Consider the following 17,352-nt stretch of genomic DNA (forward strand, 5'->3'; position numbering starts at 1 on the left):
AATCCACAATCCCAGAGAACCTAGACAACAATGAGGACCCTAAGAGAGACATACATGGATTTAATCTACATGGGAAGTAGAAAAAGGCAAGATCTCCTGAGTAAATTGGGAGCATGGGGACCATGGGAGAGGATTGAAGGGAAAGGGAGAGGAAGGGAAGGGAACAGAGAAAAAAATGTATAGCTCAATAAAATCAATAAAGAAGAAGAAAGACCAGACCCACTAACAAAACAAAGATGGATAAGGCAACTGAGCTATAAATGCAAAAGGGAGTGGGTAATGTACATACACAGAGGACGAATCTATTCTAGAAAGCACCTGGCAAAATCTCAAAGCTTAGATGTGGCTAAATGACAGAGGGAGGCATTTACATGAACATAAATTTCCGTGGGTGTAGGTGTTCCTTTCTTTAGGTAATGGTGAATAAATCCTTAGATCTGATCTCTTTCATGAACCCATGCCAGACACCCTGGGATGTACAAGTCCCCTTGGCAGAAGTAGAGAGAAGACCCATACAATGAAACATTCAACAGAACCCAACCGTCACTCGTTAGTTAATACTATCTTAAGAACATACCCAGCATTTTTCTCACACTTATTTGACTAAATTAAATAATGGAATTTTAGCATTTTATTTGCTAAGCATGTATGACGCACTCCATTAAATGTTCATCTCTGCTTTCCAATCTACCAACCTCTCTACTCCAAAAACTTTTTCTGAGATCTACACTGTATTAGTTACCTTTTCCTTACTGTGAATACATAACTTGACAGAACAACCTAAGTTTATTTTTTTTAAAAAAATATAGGTACATCATTTTAATATTTCAGCCTGTCATGACATAGAGGGCATAATACATGTCGCTGGATTATATAACAGAGGATGTGAAGAATCAGAGAAAAATTGAGCCACCTAGGGCCAGGTATTGCCTTCGAGTGCACACTCACAGTGAAATACTTCATCCTGAGACATAGACACATCCCAACACAGATTCCACAACCATCCATGCTAGCACTGGGAACTGGTGAGAACACATTCAGAAAGGAGCTTGACCTCAAAAAGCTCTTGTCTATCTTATGGTGCAAAATGTATTCAGTCCAACTTCAAGTCCACCAATCTTAGATTCCAAAACTGTTCACAGTCTAAGTCCAAAATCTCTTCTGAAGAGAATGCAGTCTTCTGGCGGAGAGCATTCCATTATTTTGTTTTATTTTTCGAGACAGGATTTCTCAGTGTAGTCTTGGTGCCTGTCCTGGAACTCGCTCTGTAGACCAGGCTAGCCTCAAACTCACAACGATCTGCCTGCCTCTGCCTCCCAAGTGCTAGGATTAAAGGCGTGTGCCACTACTGCCCGGCTTTTTCATCATTTTTTTAAAGTGATATACTTTCAAATTTATGACAAGGAATAAACAGTCTAATTCTAAAAAAGAAGAATGGAGATATAAGAAAAGATAGGGCAAAATAATAATAAAATTCAGGAGAGAAAAGCATTGACTCCTGTGGTTCCATGCCAAACATCTGGGGTACATGGCTTCCATGACACGAGCTCCAGAGGGCTTAGGAAACCCCACCCTTGTTAATTACAGCCTCATGGGCTAGATACATTCATTACCTGCAGGTTTCCTCAGTATGCTCTTGGCACATCCAACATCCTGTATCTATTGCAATGCTGGCTTCACTCCCATAGCGTCTTGCAGTACCCTGGAAAGGGCCTTCTCCAGGAAATCTAAGCTTGCTACACATTGCCTGACCTCCCAGTCTTTTCTCAAAATCTTTGGTGCAAACTTTTTTGACTCCATAATTCATACCTTCTGCATGCCTGCCAAACTAAACCCAAATGGACAACACCAAGTTCTACCAAGCCCTACCTTGGACCATGGCTGCAGCAGCCTTTTAGTGCCTGGCTTGAACCTGGGAAAGCATTTCCTCAGTCAACTCGTTAGGGTAAAGTGCTGTCTTTCTGAAGGAAAATCTTTCAAGGAGTTTATAGTTTTATACACTAAAACCTTTATGCTGTGAAATAATCCTTCTATATACTGTGAATATGTATTACTCTGATTGGTTAATAAAGAACTGACTGACTGATAGCCAGGCAGGAAATGTAGGTGGGACAACCACGCTAAGGATGCTGGGATCAAGAAGGGTGTGATCAGAGGAGATGCCAGCAGACAAAGAGGAAGCAGGACATGTAGAAAATGGGATAATAAGCCATGAGCAACGTGACAGAGTGCCAATAAGAAATATGGGTTAATTTAAAATGTAAGAGTTAGCTAGTAGCCACTCTGAGCTATCAGCTGAGCATTTACAATTAATATTAAGTCTCTGAGTGTTTATTCAAGAGGGGCCGCTACTCTTGAATAAACACCACCTACTCCTTTGATTGTGGATTCTTATTAATTTCTGAAATGATCTCAAGGAACACTTTGTATTACCCCAATACAAATTGCTTGTTTTCTTTTTAGAGGTACTGACATGTTTAGCAAGGATAGCTACTTTGTCCTCAGTTTTCCAAGGAATTGCGCTGCTTTTCTGGCTAGATGAGTGGTTCTCAACCTTCCTAGTGTAGCAACACAGTAATACAGCTCCTCGTGTTGTGGCAATTCCCAAACATAAAATTCTTTTCATTGCTAGTCCATAAATGTAATTTTACTATTGTTATGAATCATAATGTAAATATCTGTTTTTTCTGATGGTCCTTGGCCAACCCTGCTAAAGGGTCGTCTGACCCCAAAGGGGTTGTCACTCACAGATTAAGAACTGCTGGGCCAGCCTGTACATGTTCATGTCTTTCTGTGCCAGTCCTTGCTGCTAATTCTTACTATAAACTGGACTAAGAGCAGCCAGCACTTACCACGCCACAGCTGCCAGTGATATGGCTCAGCAGGTACGGCACGTGCCACCAAGACTGTCCAACTGAGTCCAGTCCCTAATCCCACTTGGTGGAAGGAGAGAACCAACTTCCCCACTCAAGGTGTTCTCCTACACACACACACACACACACGCACGCACGCACGCACGCACGCACACACACACACACACACACTATAAAGAAATGAATATTAAAAAAAAAACTAAACCATTCCACAACCTGAGCACTCTGCTGTTTTGTCATTTCTTTTGCTGAGGTTTTTAGTCCATTACTTTTTCATTTGGCCTCACCCAAATTGTCAAAATATAAGCAAGGTGGAAACACATTTTCTGACGAAATATAACACAAATAGGCTCCAGTCCAGTTCCCAGTGCTGCACTGATTCCCATCTTCAGTGACCTAAGTACAGTCCTTACTGCCTGCCTTTCTCCTAGTGTTCTAGTCTTTCAAGATCCCAGCAGACTTATCCATGACAATTGTATTTACAGGATTCAAGTCTTCTCTGCTTACATCTCCAGTCTTTTCCAAATTTCTCTTAATATCCAGTTCTAAAGGCCTAAGACCCATATGGTCACATTTAGTCACAACAATGAACCCATTTCTGTGTTTGTGATTTACTGTGTTACCGTTACCATGACCGCAGTGCTGCTCAGAAACAGTTTACAGGCTTAAAGGTTTATTTCAGCTGTGGCGTCAGAGGGTCTCAGTCTTCCTCATCATGGCAAGGAAGGAACATCTGGCAGGCACAGGGTGCTAGAGGCTGTTCACAAAAAGTACAGAAGCAGGGAGAAAATGGGGAAACAGAGATGGAACTCAACCTTCAAGGCCTGTTCCTAGTGACTGACCAGCTCTGTCCCCTCTGTGGGCTCCACAGCCTCTCAGAATAGTGTCGTGGATTGAGAAGCACATATTCATAGCATAAGTAACTTGAGTGGGGACACACAAAATTCAAACTGTAATGTAAGGTCCATGCTTACTTATTTTATTTTCTAAGAATGGGTAGGTTGCCACCAGTTGATTTTTGGTCACATAGAGCCAAGAAATGAACTTAAGTTCCTCTGTCCTTAAAATGAGAAGGTTTGGTGTCAAGTACCTCTTCAGTATTCCACCTAACTCCGGTTTGGCTTTAGTTGACTGACATGTTTATTTACTGTGTGCCCTGGCTGAGCCAAATACTCTTGTCAATCACAGGAATTCCCATCATACTTCCTCTTTTGGAGTCCTTAGAATCTTCGGTGGCGAGCTTTTTTTAAAAAAAAAATAATTTATTTTATTTAACTTTATTTTATGTGCATGGGTGTGAAGTGTCAGATCCCTTGCAATTGGATTTTCAGACAGTTGTGAGCTGCCATGTGGGTGCTAGGAATTGAACCTGGGTCCTCTGGAAGAGCAGTCAGTGCTCTTAACCACTGAGCCATCTCTCCAGCCCCCGGTGGCAAGCTTATATGCAAGCAACAATTCAGTGTGTAGTATCTCTGATCTGGTGTAATTTTGCCTTGTTTATTAATTTATTTTTATATTCTTCATATGCTCACTAAAATATATGCTCAGAAACTGTGAGGAATTATATGATGCCTTGGATCTGTTTACATCTCCAACCCAATACAAGATTTGTGTGGGTTTGTAGAGAGGTATCAATACTTTAGAGCATTGATGATCTTCCAGAAGACCTGGGTATGAATTCTAGGCACCAATATGGTACCTCACAGCCATTTATACTTCAGTTCCAGGGGATCGGACACTCTGTTCTGGCCTCTGCCGATACCAGGCACACATGTAATTTACATACACATGTGCAGGGAAAGCACTATTATAAATAAAATAAATAAATCTAGACATTTTTAAAGATTTAAATTATCAGCTGAGTAATGGAAAGTTATGGTGAATGAGTGCTGATTCATGCTGCATATACATGTATGAAAATATTTTACTAAAACTCAATTATCTACTAACTACTGAACTGGGTAATGGCTAAGATTAAGACTAATTGAATTTAATTTTTTCATTTAAAGAAGCTTACAGATCCAGTATAGAAGGAATATATATAATAAACCAGTCACATCCTTATTAAGTTACATTCTGAATTCATAAGGATCATACAGTGAAAAGCTGAATGACTTTATCAGAAAATGATATTGTTTTGTGATTATTGTTTTTGCTATTTTATCTAAATTTTATTTAGAAGATCTTTGTATTGTTTAAAAACTGGTATGAACTGGGTTAAGACAGAATGTGGTGTAGATGAATATTTTTAAGTTTTGGTAAATGTTGAATCTGGGTGGTGGGCATTCATTTTTACACTTTATCCACTTCTGTATGTTTAGAAATGTACAGAATAAAAATAAAAATAAGAGACAATGCTGTGCATTAATATACAACCCTAGTTCAAGCTGAGCGTGGTGGCTCCTGCCAATAATTAATCCCAGCACTAGAGAGGCTGAGGAAGAACTGATGTGATTCTCAGGCCTTCTTGAATAATGGCCTAGCGAATTCTAGGCTGCAGAGTGAGAATTCGTCTCAAAATAGAAGAAGAAGAAAAAAAGGAGGGCAAAAAAGAAGGGTTGGGAAGGTTGTTGCTGGTTTCCAAGTATAACTCTCATTTTTTATTTCAGATTGAAGATGCTCAGGTCCAAGACACTGGTCGTTACACGTGCGAAGCAACCAATGTGGCTGGGAAAACTGAGAAAAACTACAATGTTAACATCTGGGGTAAGTATAAGGAACATTTGTCAAACAAAGCAGCCAGCCTACGGTTTGCTTTTACTGACTGTGTCAGTTTTTAAAGGGGCATCCATCCATCATGCTGCGCAGATGGACACAAGCAGTTTCCCAAGTAGCAGCTCAAGGCACTGATGCAAATGCATAGCAGATGGACGGATGCCCTGTGCCTAAACATACCGTCATTGCGACTTCAGTGCGGCATGACTTCCTCTCCTGTCCAACATCCCTGTGGCTCTTACAGCCAGGCTTGTACTGATTGGACTTCCTCCAGAACTAGTGGTGCTTTGTCCAGCGAGAGTACATTTGAAAGGCCATGGTACACTTGCAAATTGTGTTCATGCCTTGTAAGGCAGCAGAGACTGCCGTGCTAATTCAGAAGCTATTACCACTTGAAACATTTACCATTTGCTAGTAAGGTAATACACAATACCTTGGCTGTGGCTATCTATTCATTGTTTTTAAAATTCTCCCACCTCCAACACTTTATCATTGTTTTATTTTATTTATTTTTTCTTTATTTTTTTGTTTATTTTTTTTAGTTGTTAAAAAAAAATTCCGCCTCCTCCCCATTTCCTATTTCCCTCCCCCTCCTCCCACACATTGCCCCCTCCCCTTCTCCCCCTCCCCCCACTCCCATTCCCCCTCCCTCTCGAGAATGAAGAGCAGTCCAGATTCCCTGCCCTGCGGGAAGTCCAAGGTCCTCCCACTTCTATCCAGGTCCAGTAGGGTGAGCATCCAAACAGGCTAGGCTCCCACAAAGCCAGTTCATGTATTAGGATCAAAACCTAGTGCCATTGTCCTTGGCTTCTCATCAGCCTTCATTGTCCTCCATGTTCAGAAAGTTCGGTTTCATCCCACGCTTATTCCGTCCCAGTACCGCTGGCCTTGGTGAGTTCCCAATAGATCAGTTCCACTGTCACAGTGGATGGGTGCACCCCTCGTGGTCCTGACTTCCTTGCTCATGTTCTCCTTCCTTCTGCTCCTTCTGCTCCTCATTTGGATCTTAAGAGCTCAGTCCGGTGCTCCTATTTGGGTCTCTATCTCTATCTCGATCCATCGCCAGATGAAGGTTCTAAGATGATATGCAAGATATTCATCAGTATGGCTATAGGATAGGGTCATTTCAGGTTCCCTCTCCTCAGTTACCCGAGGTACTATCTGGGGACATCTCCCTGAACACCTGCGAGCCCCTCTAGAATCAAGTCTCTTGCCAACCTTAAGGTGGCTCCCTTAATTAAGATATATATATTTCTCTGTTCCTGTGTCCACCCTTCCTTTATCCCAAACATCCCATTCCCCCAAGCTCCCCCAATCCTCCCCTTCTCACGTTTCTCACCCCAATTCCCCTTAGCCCCATGCCACCTCACCCCCAAGTTCCCAGTTTTTGCCCGGCAATCTTGTCTACTTCCCATATCCAGGTGGATGACTATATGTTTTTATTTGGGTTCACCTTCTTATTTAGCTTCTCTAGGATCACAAATTATATGCTCAATGTCCTTTATTTATGGCTAGAAACCAATTATGAGTGAGTACATCCCATGTTCATCTTTTTGGGAATGGGATACCTCACTCAGGATAGTGTTTTCTATTTCCATCCATTTGCATGCAAATTTCGCAAAGTCATTGTTTTTTACCGCTGAGTAGTACTCTAATATGTATATATTCCACACTTTCTTCATCCATTCTTCCATTGAAGGGCATCTAGGTTGTTTCTAGGTTCTGGCTATTACAAATAATGCTGCTATGAACAAGGTTGAACAAATGCTTTTGTCATATGATAGGGCATCTCTTAGGTATATTCCCAAGAGTAGTATTACTGGATCTTAGGGTAGGTTGATCCCGAATTTCCTGAGAAATCACCACACTGATTTCCAAAGTGGGTGCATAAGTTTGCATTCCCACCAGCAATGGATGAGTGTGCCCCTTACTCCACAACCTCTCCAGCAAAGGCTATCCTTGGTGTTTTTGATTTTAGCCATTCTGACAGGTGTAAGATGGTATCTTAAAGTTGTCTTGATTTGCATTTCCTTGATTGCCAGGGAGGTTGAGCATGACCTTAAGTGTCTTTTGGCCATTTGAATTTCTTCTGTTGAGAATTCTCTGTTTAGTTCAGTACCCCATTTTTTAATTGGGTTAATTAGCATTTTAAAGTCTAGTTTCTTGAGTTCTTTATATATTTTGGAGATCAGACCTTTATCAGTTGCAGGGTTGGTGAAGATCTTCTCCCAGTCAGTGGGTTGCCTTTTTGTCTTAGTGACAGTGTCCTTTGCTTTACAGAAGCTTCTCAGTTTCAGGAGGTTCCATTTATTCAATGTTGTCCTTAATGTCTGTGCTGCTGGGGTTATACCTAGGAAGCGATTGCCTGTGCCCATATGTTGAAGGGTACTTCCCACTTTCTCTTCTGTCAGGTTCAGTGTATTCAGCCTGATATTGAGGTCTTTACCATTTGGACTTGAGTTTTGTGCATGGCAATAGATATGGATCTATTTTCATTCTTCTACAGGTTGACAACCAGTTCTGCCAGCACCATTTGTTGAAGATGCTTTCTTTCTTCCATTGAATACTTTTAGCTCCTTTATCAAAAATCAGGTGTTCATGGGTTTGTGGGTTAAATTCCGGGTCTTCTACTCTATTCCATTGATCGACTTCTCTGTTTTTATGCTAATACCAAGCTGTTTTCAATACTGAAGCTCTGTAATAGAGTTTGAAGTCAGGGATGGTAATGCCTCCAGAAGTTCCTTTAGTAGCGTGGCAGGATAGAAGATCAGTTCCAAAAAATCCGTTGCCCTCCTATACACAAAGGATAAGGAAGCAAAGAGGGAAATCAGAGAAGCATCACCTTTCACGATTGCCACAAATAGCATAAAATATCTTGGGGTAACTCTAACCTAGGAAGGGAAGGATCTATTTGACAAGAACTTTAAGTCTTTGAAGCAAGAAATTGAGGAGGATACCAGAAAATGGAAGGATCTCTCTTGCTCTTGGATTGGGAGGATCAACATAGTAAAAATGGCAATTCTACCAAGGGTAATTTATAGATTCAATGCAATCCCCATTAAAATCCCATCGAAATTCTTCACAGATCTTGAGAGGACATTAATCAACTTTATATGGAAATACAAAAAACCCAGGATAGCCAAAACAATTTTATCATTGTTTTAAATAAAACTTTGGATCTCTTTGTGACCAAAAATCTCAACTTTAATAATTTGTTTAAACTTTTCAATTACTGAAGTAATGAAATGAAATTTACATCAGACTCACTTGAAAATGGCATTTTCTTTCTTTTTTCTTTCTTTTTTTTTGTTTGTTTTTGTTTGTTTTTTTTCAAGACAGGGTTTCTCTGTAACTTTGGAGCCTGTCCTGGAACTAGCTCTTGTAGACCAGGCTGGCCTTGCACTCACAAAGATCTGCCTGCCTGTGCCTCCCGAGTTTCAAATAAAAAGATAAGCAGAAAAAGTTTTCTCTTAATTTAAAAGCATATACGTATATAGAAATAGCTTGTTAAAACTAATTATCATTTTAATAATCATTGCAGTTAGTTACAAGAAAAGCTACTCCTCACTCTGTAAGAAGATGAGTTTGTGTTTAAATGCTGCAATTTGCCATATAGCAAACTTACACCCACTACATATGAATTATGCATCATCAATTTCCATCCCTAGCTCTTTCTATTCTTGCTCCCTCTCCATTTCACCTACTTTTTCTTCTTCGTTTCTGTCAAATGAGAAAAATATTCTCATATCTCTCAATTTTTCCAAGACATTGAGCTAAAAATTATAAAGTAAAGGTTAAAGGGTTGGCTGCAGATAGGAAATTAGGAGTCATGACCACCTGGGAAGTGAGATGAGCAGCTAGACCAGTGTCACACACTTTCTCTCAAATGTGGAAGCCAAAACAAAAGCAAACAGAAAACATGAAAGCAGAAGAGGGATGGACTAGTAGGAAGGAGAAGAAGGATGGTGTAAAGCAAATAAGGGTGAGGGTAAGAGGAGGCAGGAGGGAGGTTGAGGCAGACATGAACAAAAGATGATGCAGGTGTAGTAGGGAACCCAGGGAAACCCGTTAACAAAATAAGTGAGACGGAGACCTGAAGCTTTTGAACTGTCTATGGGCCAACAATGTGAAGTTGTCCTCATGCAGTCAGAAATGCAAACAAGATTAAAATTATAAATATATGTAGACAGGAGCTGAAGTTCCTTAAAGAGATAAGAGAGATGTGTCCAGTAGAGTGTGATACAGAATGACTACCATTGCTATCTATATAGGGATAGAAAAGGGGGCCGGATGAAGGAAACTGAAAAGAAGCAGTCAAAGAGGAAAACCTATTAAAAGTGATGGCATAGAGCTGATCCCACCCCTTGTCAGCTCTAGGATAGCAGCATGTCCCCCCACCATGACCCTAGCATTGTAGAGTTGATCCTGCCCCTCCTAGGAGGGCATTGGAAATATGGCTCCACCCCCACCTGAGGGGAATGGTCCCAGTGGCCCAAACTGATCAGCTCAGCTATCTGTTCACACATACAGGGCTTTTAGTGGGTACATCCCAACATCTACTCCATCTTTGAGCTGCTTGAGTAAGTGAAGAAACTGGTCCTGCGAAACCATAGCTGCAGGATCTCCATGACTCCAGGATCTCCATGACTCCAGGAAACAGCAGAATATCAAAGAGGAGTTTTGGTGAGGGTCTAGTATTGATGATGTACCAGAAGCCTTAAATTTGGCCAACAATTCATTGCATAACAAATATTTACAAGTAAAGCTGTTAGGACAAAAGGGTCTACTTTGACACCCTGCCGCTCCCAAGGCCACTAGGATGAATGAAGATGATGGAGAAGTGGGAAAGACAGAACAGCGAAATGTTTTTTGTTTCTTTATCTAATATTTTTATTTGTATATTCTATTTTTCATTTCATTTTTCTATTTCTTTTGAAATGGTGAAGGGTGGCTACAGAAGGACTGGGAAGTGAGTGGAACTGGGTTGTGTGATGTGAAGTTCCCAAAGAATCAATAGAAAATTATGTTTGAAAAAGTGATGGCTTGGAAACTAAGAACAGCGATGTCCCAGAAAAAAATAAAATAGGCAATGAATAAGATGTACATAGATGGATGGATAAGTTAATGGGTAATGTTATATATTGCATAGAAGTCACTGGACATAAGCTTTAAGGTGTCCCTTACTAATAATAAACGAATGTGTAGATTGCCTTGGCAGGTTACTTAGTCTAGGGTGTGTAACCCGCCTGGCAGTTCAGTTATTCCAGGGTCCCGGAGAGGCACTATCTGGAAGATATGGGCTGAGAGAGAGGAAGGAGGCCATGCTAAGTTTGTCAGAGCCTCCGTTTATTAGAGATGGGGTACAGCTTATATAGGGTAAGGAGTTGGGGGTGGGCACAGGGGCCTGGGCTCTTGCCGCGTGGTTCATGTTGGTCACATGGTTCATGTTCGGTCAGGTCACATAGGCCAGGAGTTCACAGGTTGACACACCTAGTTCTCTAGATAGTTTGGAATGTGGGGCAGGTTCCGCTAACAGATAGCTCTCCATTAACAGCCAATTTGGGTGTGGGGTAGCCTCTGTCAATAGAACGATTCCTAACACAATTAGGGGTGTGGGGTTCTCTGCAGACTCCCCAGGGTGATGGTTCCTGCAATGATTTTAGGAGGAAATTGGCTCCTGACACGAATGCCTCTGAAAGAAGAGATTTAACAACAAAGAGCAGAGTGCAATAAATATAATAATGAATGATAGTGGAAAATTTGAGATGCCAGAGATAGGATCACATGAAAAACATGCATTCTTTACTATGTTTGATTACTATTTCCTGTGTAGTGTAGTGGCTAGTGAGAAAGATGAAAATTCCAAATTAGAAAACTCCAAATTTTTCCATTGGTTGTTGGACGAAGGTTCTATGGTGATATTTAAGATAATCAATCAGTCAGGAAAAAAAAAAAAAGATAGTCTGACTACAGGACAAGGCCAGTTCAGGCACCCTCTTCTCTATTGCTTAGGGTCTTAACTGGGGTCATCCTTGTGTATTCCTGGGAATTTTTCTAGGGCCATGTTGTAATTGGAGCGGCGGGCTGCTTCCCGCTACCCAGCTAGCTTTATACCCAAAATAACTACATGGAAACTGTATTCTTTTAAACACTGCCTGGCCCATTAGTTCTAGCCTCTTATTGGCTAGCTCTTACATATCAATCTAACCCATTTCTAATATCCCTGTAACACCACGAGGTGTCTTACCAGGGAAGATCTTAACCTGCGTCTGTGTCCGGTAGGAGAATCATGGTGACTCCTTGATTCAGCTTCTTTCTCCCAGCATTCTGTTCTGTTTACTCTGCCTACCTAATTTTATGTCCTATTAAAGGGCCAAGGCAGTCTCTTTATTTATTTATTTTTTTTATTTTTTTTTTATTTTTATTTTTTTTAGTCTCTTTATTTAACCAATGAAATTAACACAAAACAGAAGACTCTCCCCCATCAAGGCCAGGTTTCTTGCTAACCCCATAATGGCTCCCTCACTCAAGATATCTCTTTCCTTGCTCTCATATATGTCCTTCCTCCATCTCAAATATCCCATTCCCTCAAGTTCTCTTCAACCCTTCCTTCTCCCCTTCCTTCTACCCCCTGCCGCCATGCTCCCAATTTTGTCAGGTGATCTTGTCTATTTCCAGTTCCCAGGTGGATCTATTATGTTTTTCTTTGGGTTCACCTTATTACTTAGCTTCTCTAGGATCATGAACTATAGGCTCAATGTCTTTTGTTTATGGCTTATATCCACTTAAGAGTGAGTACATACCATATCCTTTTTTGGGTCTGTGTTACCTCACTCAAGATAGTGTTTTCTAATTCCATCCATTTGCATGCAAAATTCAAGATGTCATTGTTTTTTACCACTGAGTAGTACTCTAATGTGTAAATCCATTCTTCAGTTGAGGAGCATCTAGGTTGTTTCCAGGTTCTGGCTATTACAAATAATGCTTCTATGGAACCACATCGAAGCACTGGACTGAGCTCCCAAGGTTCAGTTGTAGAGTGGAAGGAGGGAGAATATGAGCAAGGAGGTCAAGATCATGAGGGGTTCACTCACTGAGACAGTTTGTCTGAACTAATAAGAGCTCACCAACTCCAACTGGACTGGAAGTGAATGAGCATGGGTTCAAACTAGTCCCTCTGAATGTGGTTGACTGTTGGGACAGACTGTTTGTCTGCCAAAAGCAAAAGAAGAAAGAAAGAAAGAAAGAAAGAAAGAAAGAAAGAAAGAAAGGGAAGGAAGAAGAAAACTCCAAATGGTTAAATTTAAATGAAATGTCTGTTTTAGATTAAATAGAAAGATATATGGATTTGTATGCCATGTAATTGAGACCACAAGCATGAGCAGGTATTAACTGCGAATACTACTAAAGTACACTGTCTCATCAGGGAAGTCAGCATTGCTCACTCTTGGCTCATATGGCGCAGTGGAGAAGAAATGTGTGGTAGGAAGGCACTGGGGATGTATTGACGAAACTTCTATCAGTGCATTTGATTCTAAGTGTCTCAGAACACATTAAAAAGTTTTAAAGAAGAACCTGGGCGCCTAAATATATATTTTCAAAGAAATTAGCTATACTCCAGATGTGTTAAAGAAACTTAATCAAGATGAGCAAAGGCCACACTTATCTGTGTTCCTCAGTCAGCTGGGCTTGTGAGTGGTGGCGTCTCCCTAAGAGAAGGAACAGGGGGGTGTTGTGTTCAATTCTGTACAGACCAAGCTCGGCAGTGCTTCTTGAGAATCATATGTGACATGTGAAGAAGCAATTTGCTGTAAGATCTAGATGGAGTTTTCATTAGATTTGTAACTACTTATACTCCTGGAAGCCCCCAGGAGTAGCTGAGGCTGGAGTTGAAAGTGGAGATTATGATCTTAGAGTCGTGTCAGTCTGTGGTTGTCATTTCCTTTTGTGTAACTCATTGACTTGATGGCAGTAGTTATAAATAAGAAGTGCAAAGAGCCAGACAATTGAGATTATTGACAAATGAGACATTGAAATTATTGATTATGAAATCTAAGGTGCAGAGGGGTCAATGCAAGAAAACAACTGAATAGAGACATTTCAGAGGTGAAAACACTTTTGGACTACTCAAGGAGAAAGAAAGAATGGAGCAATTATCAAACCGTGGCTGAATTTATGAACATGTAGGAGGAATTTTCTAGATGACATAAAGGCCATTGTATCATCTGTGGAGAAGGGGAAGATCAGACAGAAGAACTGAACGAATGGTATTTAAACTAGTTATTCATGTAGATATTCCATTCATACAGAACAATGGAAGGACTTGGCATGAGAGAAAGAACAAAAACAAGTTCAGTAGCCAATCAGTGAGCAGATGAATGACAGATTCACAGACATGATAGGAAGAAATGGATTGGTCTAATGAGCTTCAGAAGAATAGAATTGTTTGCATGGAGGTGGTTGAATAAGGACTGAAACTTCAGTGGGGCATGAAAAGGATTCTATGACTACTCAACTTCCCGGAGCTTGGAAGAATGAGTATCTGCCACGGGATGATACAGCAGTATCCTAAGGGAGGTGAGGGAGTTTAGTCAGTGTCTTTAGGCTGCAGCCCCTTTGAGAGGAGCTTGATAATCAAGACTAACTTGGAGAACCCCCTGTAAAATTCTATAGAGCAATAAAGAACAAGGTGTGCAATCTAGAATAAGTGAATGTCTGCCTCTTGAGTGAAGCCCCTTGCCTTGTCTTTCACTGGACATTGTGTGGCTATTGTACTCTGCTAGTGAGCATCTGAGCTATCAAAGCTGGCTGGGCATCAGTGTCTGGGCTAACTTTCCATTTGGTAGGTATCAGCACTCTTACACCGATGCCTAGATACCTATAACAAATCATGCCATTTCAACTTCTTCAACTACAGAATTTCTATCTTCAACTGTAGAATTTCTATGACAGTGGAAAGGTCTTTTACTAGGAATTGGTTGAGTTCTTTAGATGTGACATTCAACCTTAAGTACTTTTCTCTTTCATTATATGGGTAGAAGCTATTTCTACTATGTGTAAAGTGTAAGGAAACTACATGACACAAAAACTGTAGAATCAATGCTTTTCCTTTCCTTTCAGTACCACCTAGTATTTATGGATCTGATGAACTTGTGCAACTTACAGCCATTGAAGGGAATCTCATCACTCTGCTGTGTGAATCAAGTGGAATTCCACCCCCAAATCTTACTTGGAAGAAGAAAGGTCAGTTTGCATTGCTAAAACTTTAAATGATAGAGAGATGATAGATGATAGAAAGTAGATAGATAGATAGATAGATAGATAGATAGACACATAGATAGACACATAGATGATAGATAGGTAGATAGAGAGAGATGGATAGGTGAATAGATGGATAAGACAGAATGAATATCTTTTGTTTGGCTAACATACCAATTTTTTAAAAATTCAACAACAGAAACCTTTACAGGGGTTTTCATGCTAAATGCATAAGAATTGCTTTGTAGTAACCTTCAGCATTCCAAACTTCATTATTATCTCAATGAAGATCATTTTCAAACTAATTGCTCACCAGAAAAATCAATTTTCTACATTGTCTTGCTTTGTATCAAATGTATTATGAAACATTTATTATCACCAAGAATCTACCATTCAAAGAATTATTTTTCTCTACAAATGTCTGAAAAAGGGTTTTCTAAAATAAACACTTTGTGCATTTATGGAAGTTTTGCGACATATATTCGGATTAAAGCCTGTAGTTGAGTAGATTTTCATCAGCAAATATTTATCCACACCCACAAAACATAAAACAAACCATTGAAAATTGTATTTCATCCCATTCTTTATTTTGCCCACAAGAAAACGATGATTTCATAGGGCTGTCTACCTTTTCGATACTCAAACTAGTTCTTGTCTGGGCATGTACACAAAATCTACTTATTTTTGCCTCAAATGCTGCTATTTGGGTTTCGTTGCAGGCTCTCTGGTGTTGTCTGACTCTGCTGGACGAGTTCGCATTTTGTCTGGAGGCAGGCGGCTACAAATTTCAGTTGCCGAGAAAGCAGATGCAGGACTCTACACATGTGTGGCGTCCAATGTGGCCGGAATTGCGAATAAAGACTATAATCTGCAAGTTTACGGTTAGTTATTGACCTCCTCAAGCTCCGGGCACCATCTTCTTCCAGAGATTCCTCTATTTCCTTTCTGCTTCTCTTTGTTCATTCATAGTACAGCTATACTGTGGTATAAATTGTGCAGTCTTAACCAGAGAGCAATTACTTCTTTCAGGTGATTATTTATTCAGAAATACAGCTGTTCATCCTGTCTTCCCACCGGTAACAGACACATCAAGGTGGTCACAATATGCTGGGTGGGGTAAATGTGTAGGAAGGGAAGAGAGGGGATTATGCTTTATAGATTTTGATGCTGATGGTGTTTTTGTTGTTTGTTTGTTTTGATGAGTTCTCATGTAGCCCAGGCTAGACTCAAACTTGGTGCATAGTTGAGTGGCCATTAGCTTCTTATCCTCCTACATGTGTCTCCTGATGCTGGGATTACAGCCATGTGCTCACATACTTGCCTCATACATGCTAGGCAAGGACCACCCAGCAACTAAGTTACAGTCCCAGCCCTAGAGTGTATTTAAAAAGCATAAATGCTTTATTTTAAAAGAATATTTAGAGTATAACCTGTGCAACATTTTAGAGTGCTTGAAAATATGTTCTACGTTACTTAATCTTTATGTGCATCTCCACATGAGGGGAAGGGTTGCCTCTATCAGTCACACGTGGAACTCAAACTCAAAGACGTTTCCATGATTGAACAAGGTAATGTGGCTTTTGTACTGTAGACCTGTCCCTAGAGCCCTAGTTTACTAACACTGGCCCATGATGGCCTTGTTTCTAATTCTTAGAATCAGTTTCTGTTAGGTAAATTCAGCTGCAGAGAAACAGAGTGACTGGCTGCTAGTGGCATGGCTGGCAGTTTACCTCCTCACATAAGGAGACATCTGAGGCTAGATGGTTTCTGGAGATGGGCACCTCATCATTCCAGCAATATGGAGGCACTGTGGTTTTCTAGCCCTTCTATAGTGTTAAGACGATTGCTACATCTGTGAGAGCAAATCCACACTGACACAAGACAGGAAAAGGGGTGTTACTGTTTTGCTTTATATCAAGATAGCCCAGCCCCCATAGAGCCTCTCTTTAAACAATAAAGGTGTAAATTCTGTAGAAATAAACATGCATGTCCATCTCATGAGTATACAGATTTGTCTTTGTCTTTAGTAATTGGTAAAATTATATGCATACTAAAGATTATTTTAAAGTAAGTTTCTTTATGATTTGTTATCAGTAAGCATTTGATTTGTAGATATGTTTTACCTATATATTCAGTGTTATATAAAGCTTTATCAGGTGAAGAGGAATCTCTAGTGAAATAAGTTAAGAAGCTCTAAGCTACCACATCCATTATAGTACTTGAACACTTTTGTAAATCAGAATTATAATTGATAAGTTCAATTGCTGTATTATTTCTCAAAAATGAGTGAATACAGGATTTTTTTTCTCCTGGGTCAATAGCTTTCTTTTAGATATTAACTCACTTAGAAAAAGACCAATTCTACCTCTCAATATGCTGACAATACGTCATGGTATGTAGTCTGCTATTTTGACCCTGTTTTGTATAATATATTGACATAATAATGTATCGCGGGACTGAGGCTGTAACTCATTTGATAGTGTTTACCTAATATGCACAAGGCCCT

General features: G+C 40.2%; 1 protein-coding gene across 1 annotated transcript in view; it reads left to right on the forward strand.

The window, feature by feature from the left end:
• The window catches only part of Hmcn1 (hemicentin 1), a 441,231-nt gene that overhangs the window by 302,456 nt on the left and 121,423 nt on the right, over nucleotides 1–17,352 (forward strand). The window contains exons 42-44 of the mRNA XM_041662626.1: nucleotides 5,483–5,579; nucleotides 14,709–14,831; nucleotides 15,566–15,727. Of these exons, the coding sequence (XP_041518560.1) occupies nucleotides 5,483–5,579; nucleotides 14,709–14,831; nucleotides 15,566–15,727 (382 nt within the window). The remainder of the gene's footprint in view (nucleotides 1–5,482; nucleotides 5,580–14,708; nucleotides 14,832–15,565; nucleotides 15,728–17,352) is intronic.

Source organism: Microtus oregoni, unplaced genomic scaffold (genome assembly GCF_018167655.1).
Source record: "Microtus oregoni isolate MIOR12 unplaced genomic scaffold, Mior012 000013F_ref0000133, whole genome shotgun sequence".
Classification (NCBI taxonomy): domain Eukaryota; kingdom Metazoa; phylum Chordata; class Mammalia; order Rodentia; family Cricetidae; genus Microtus; species Microtus oregoni.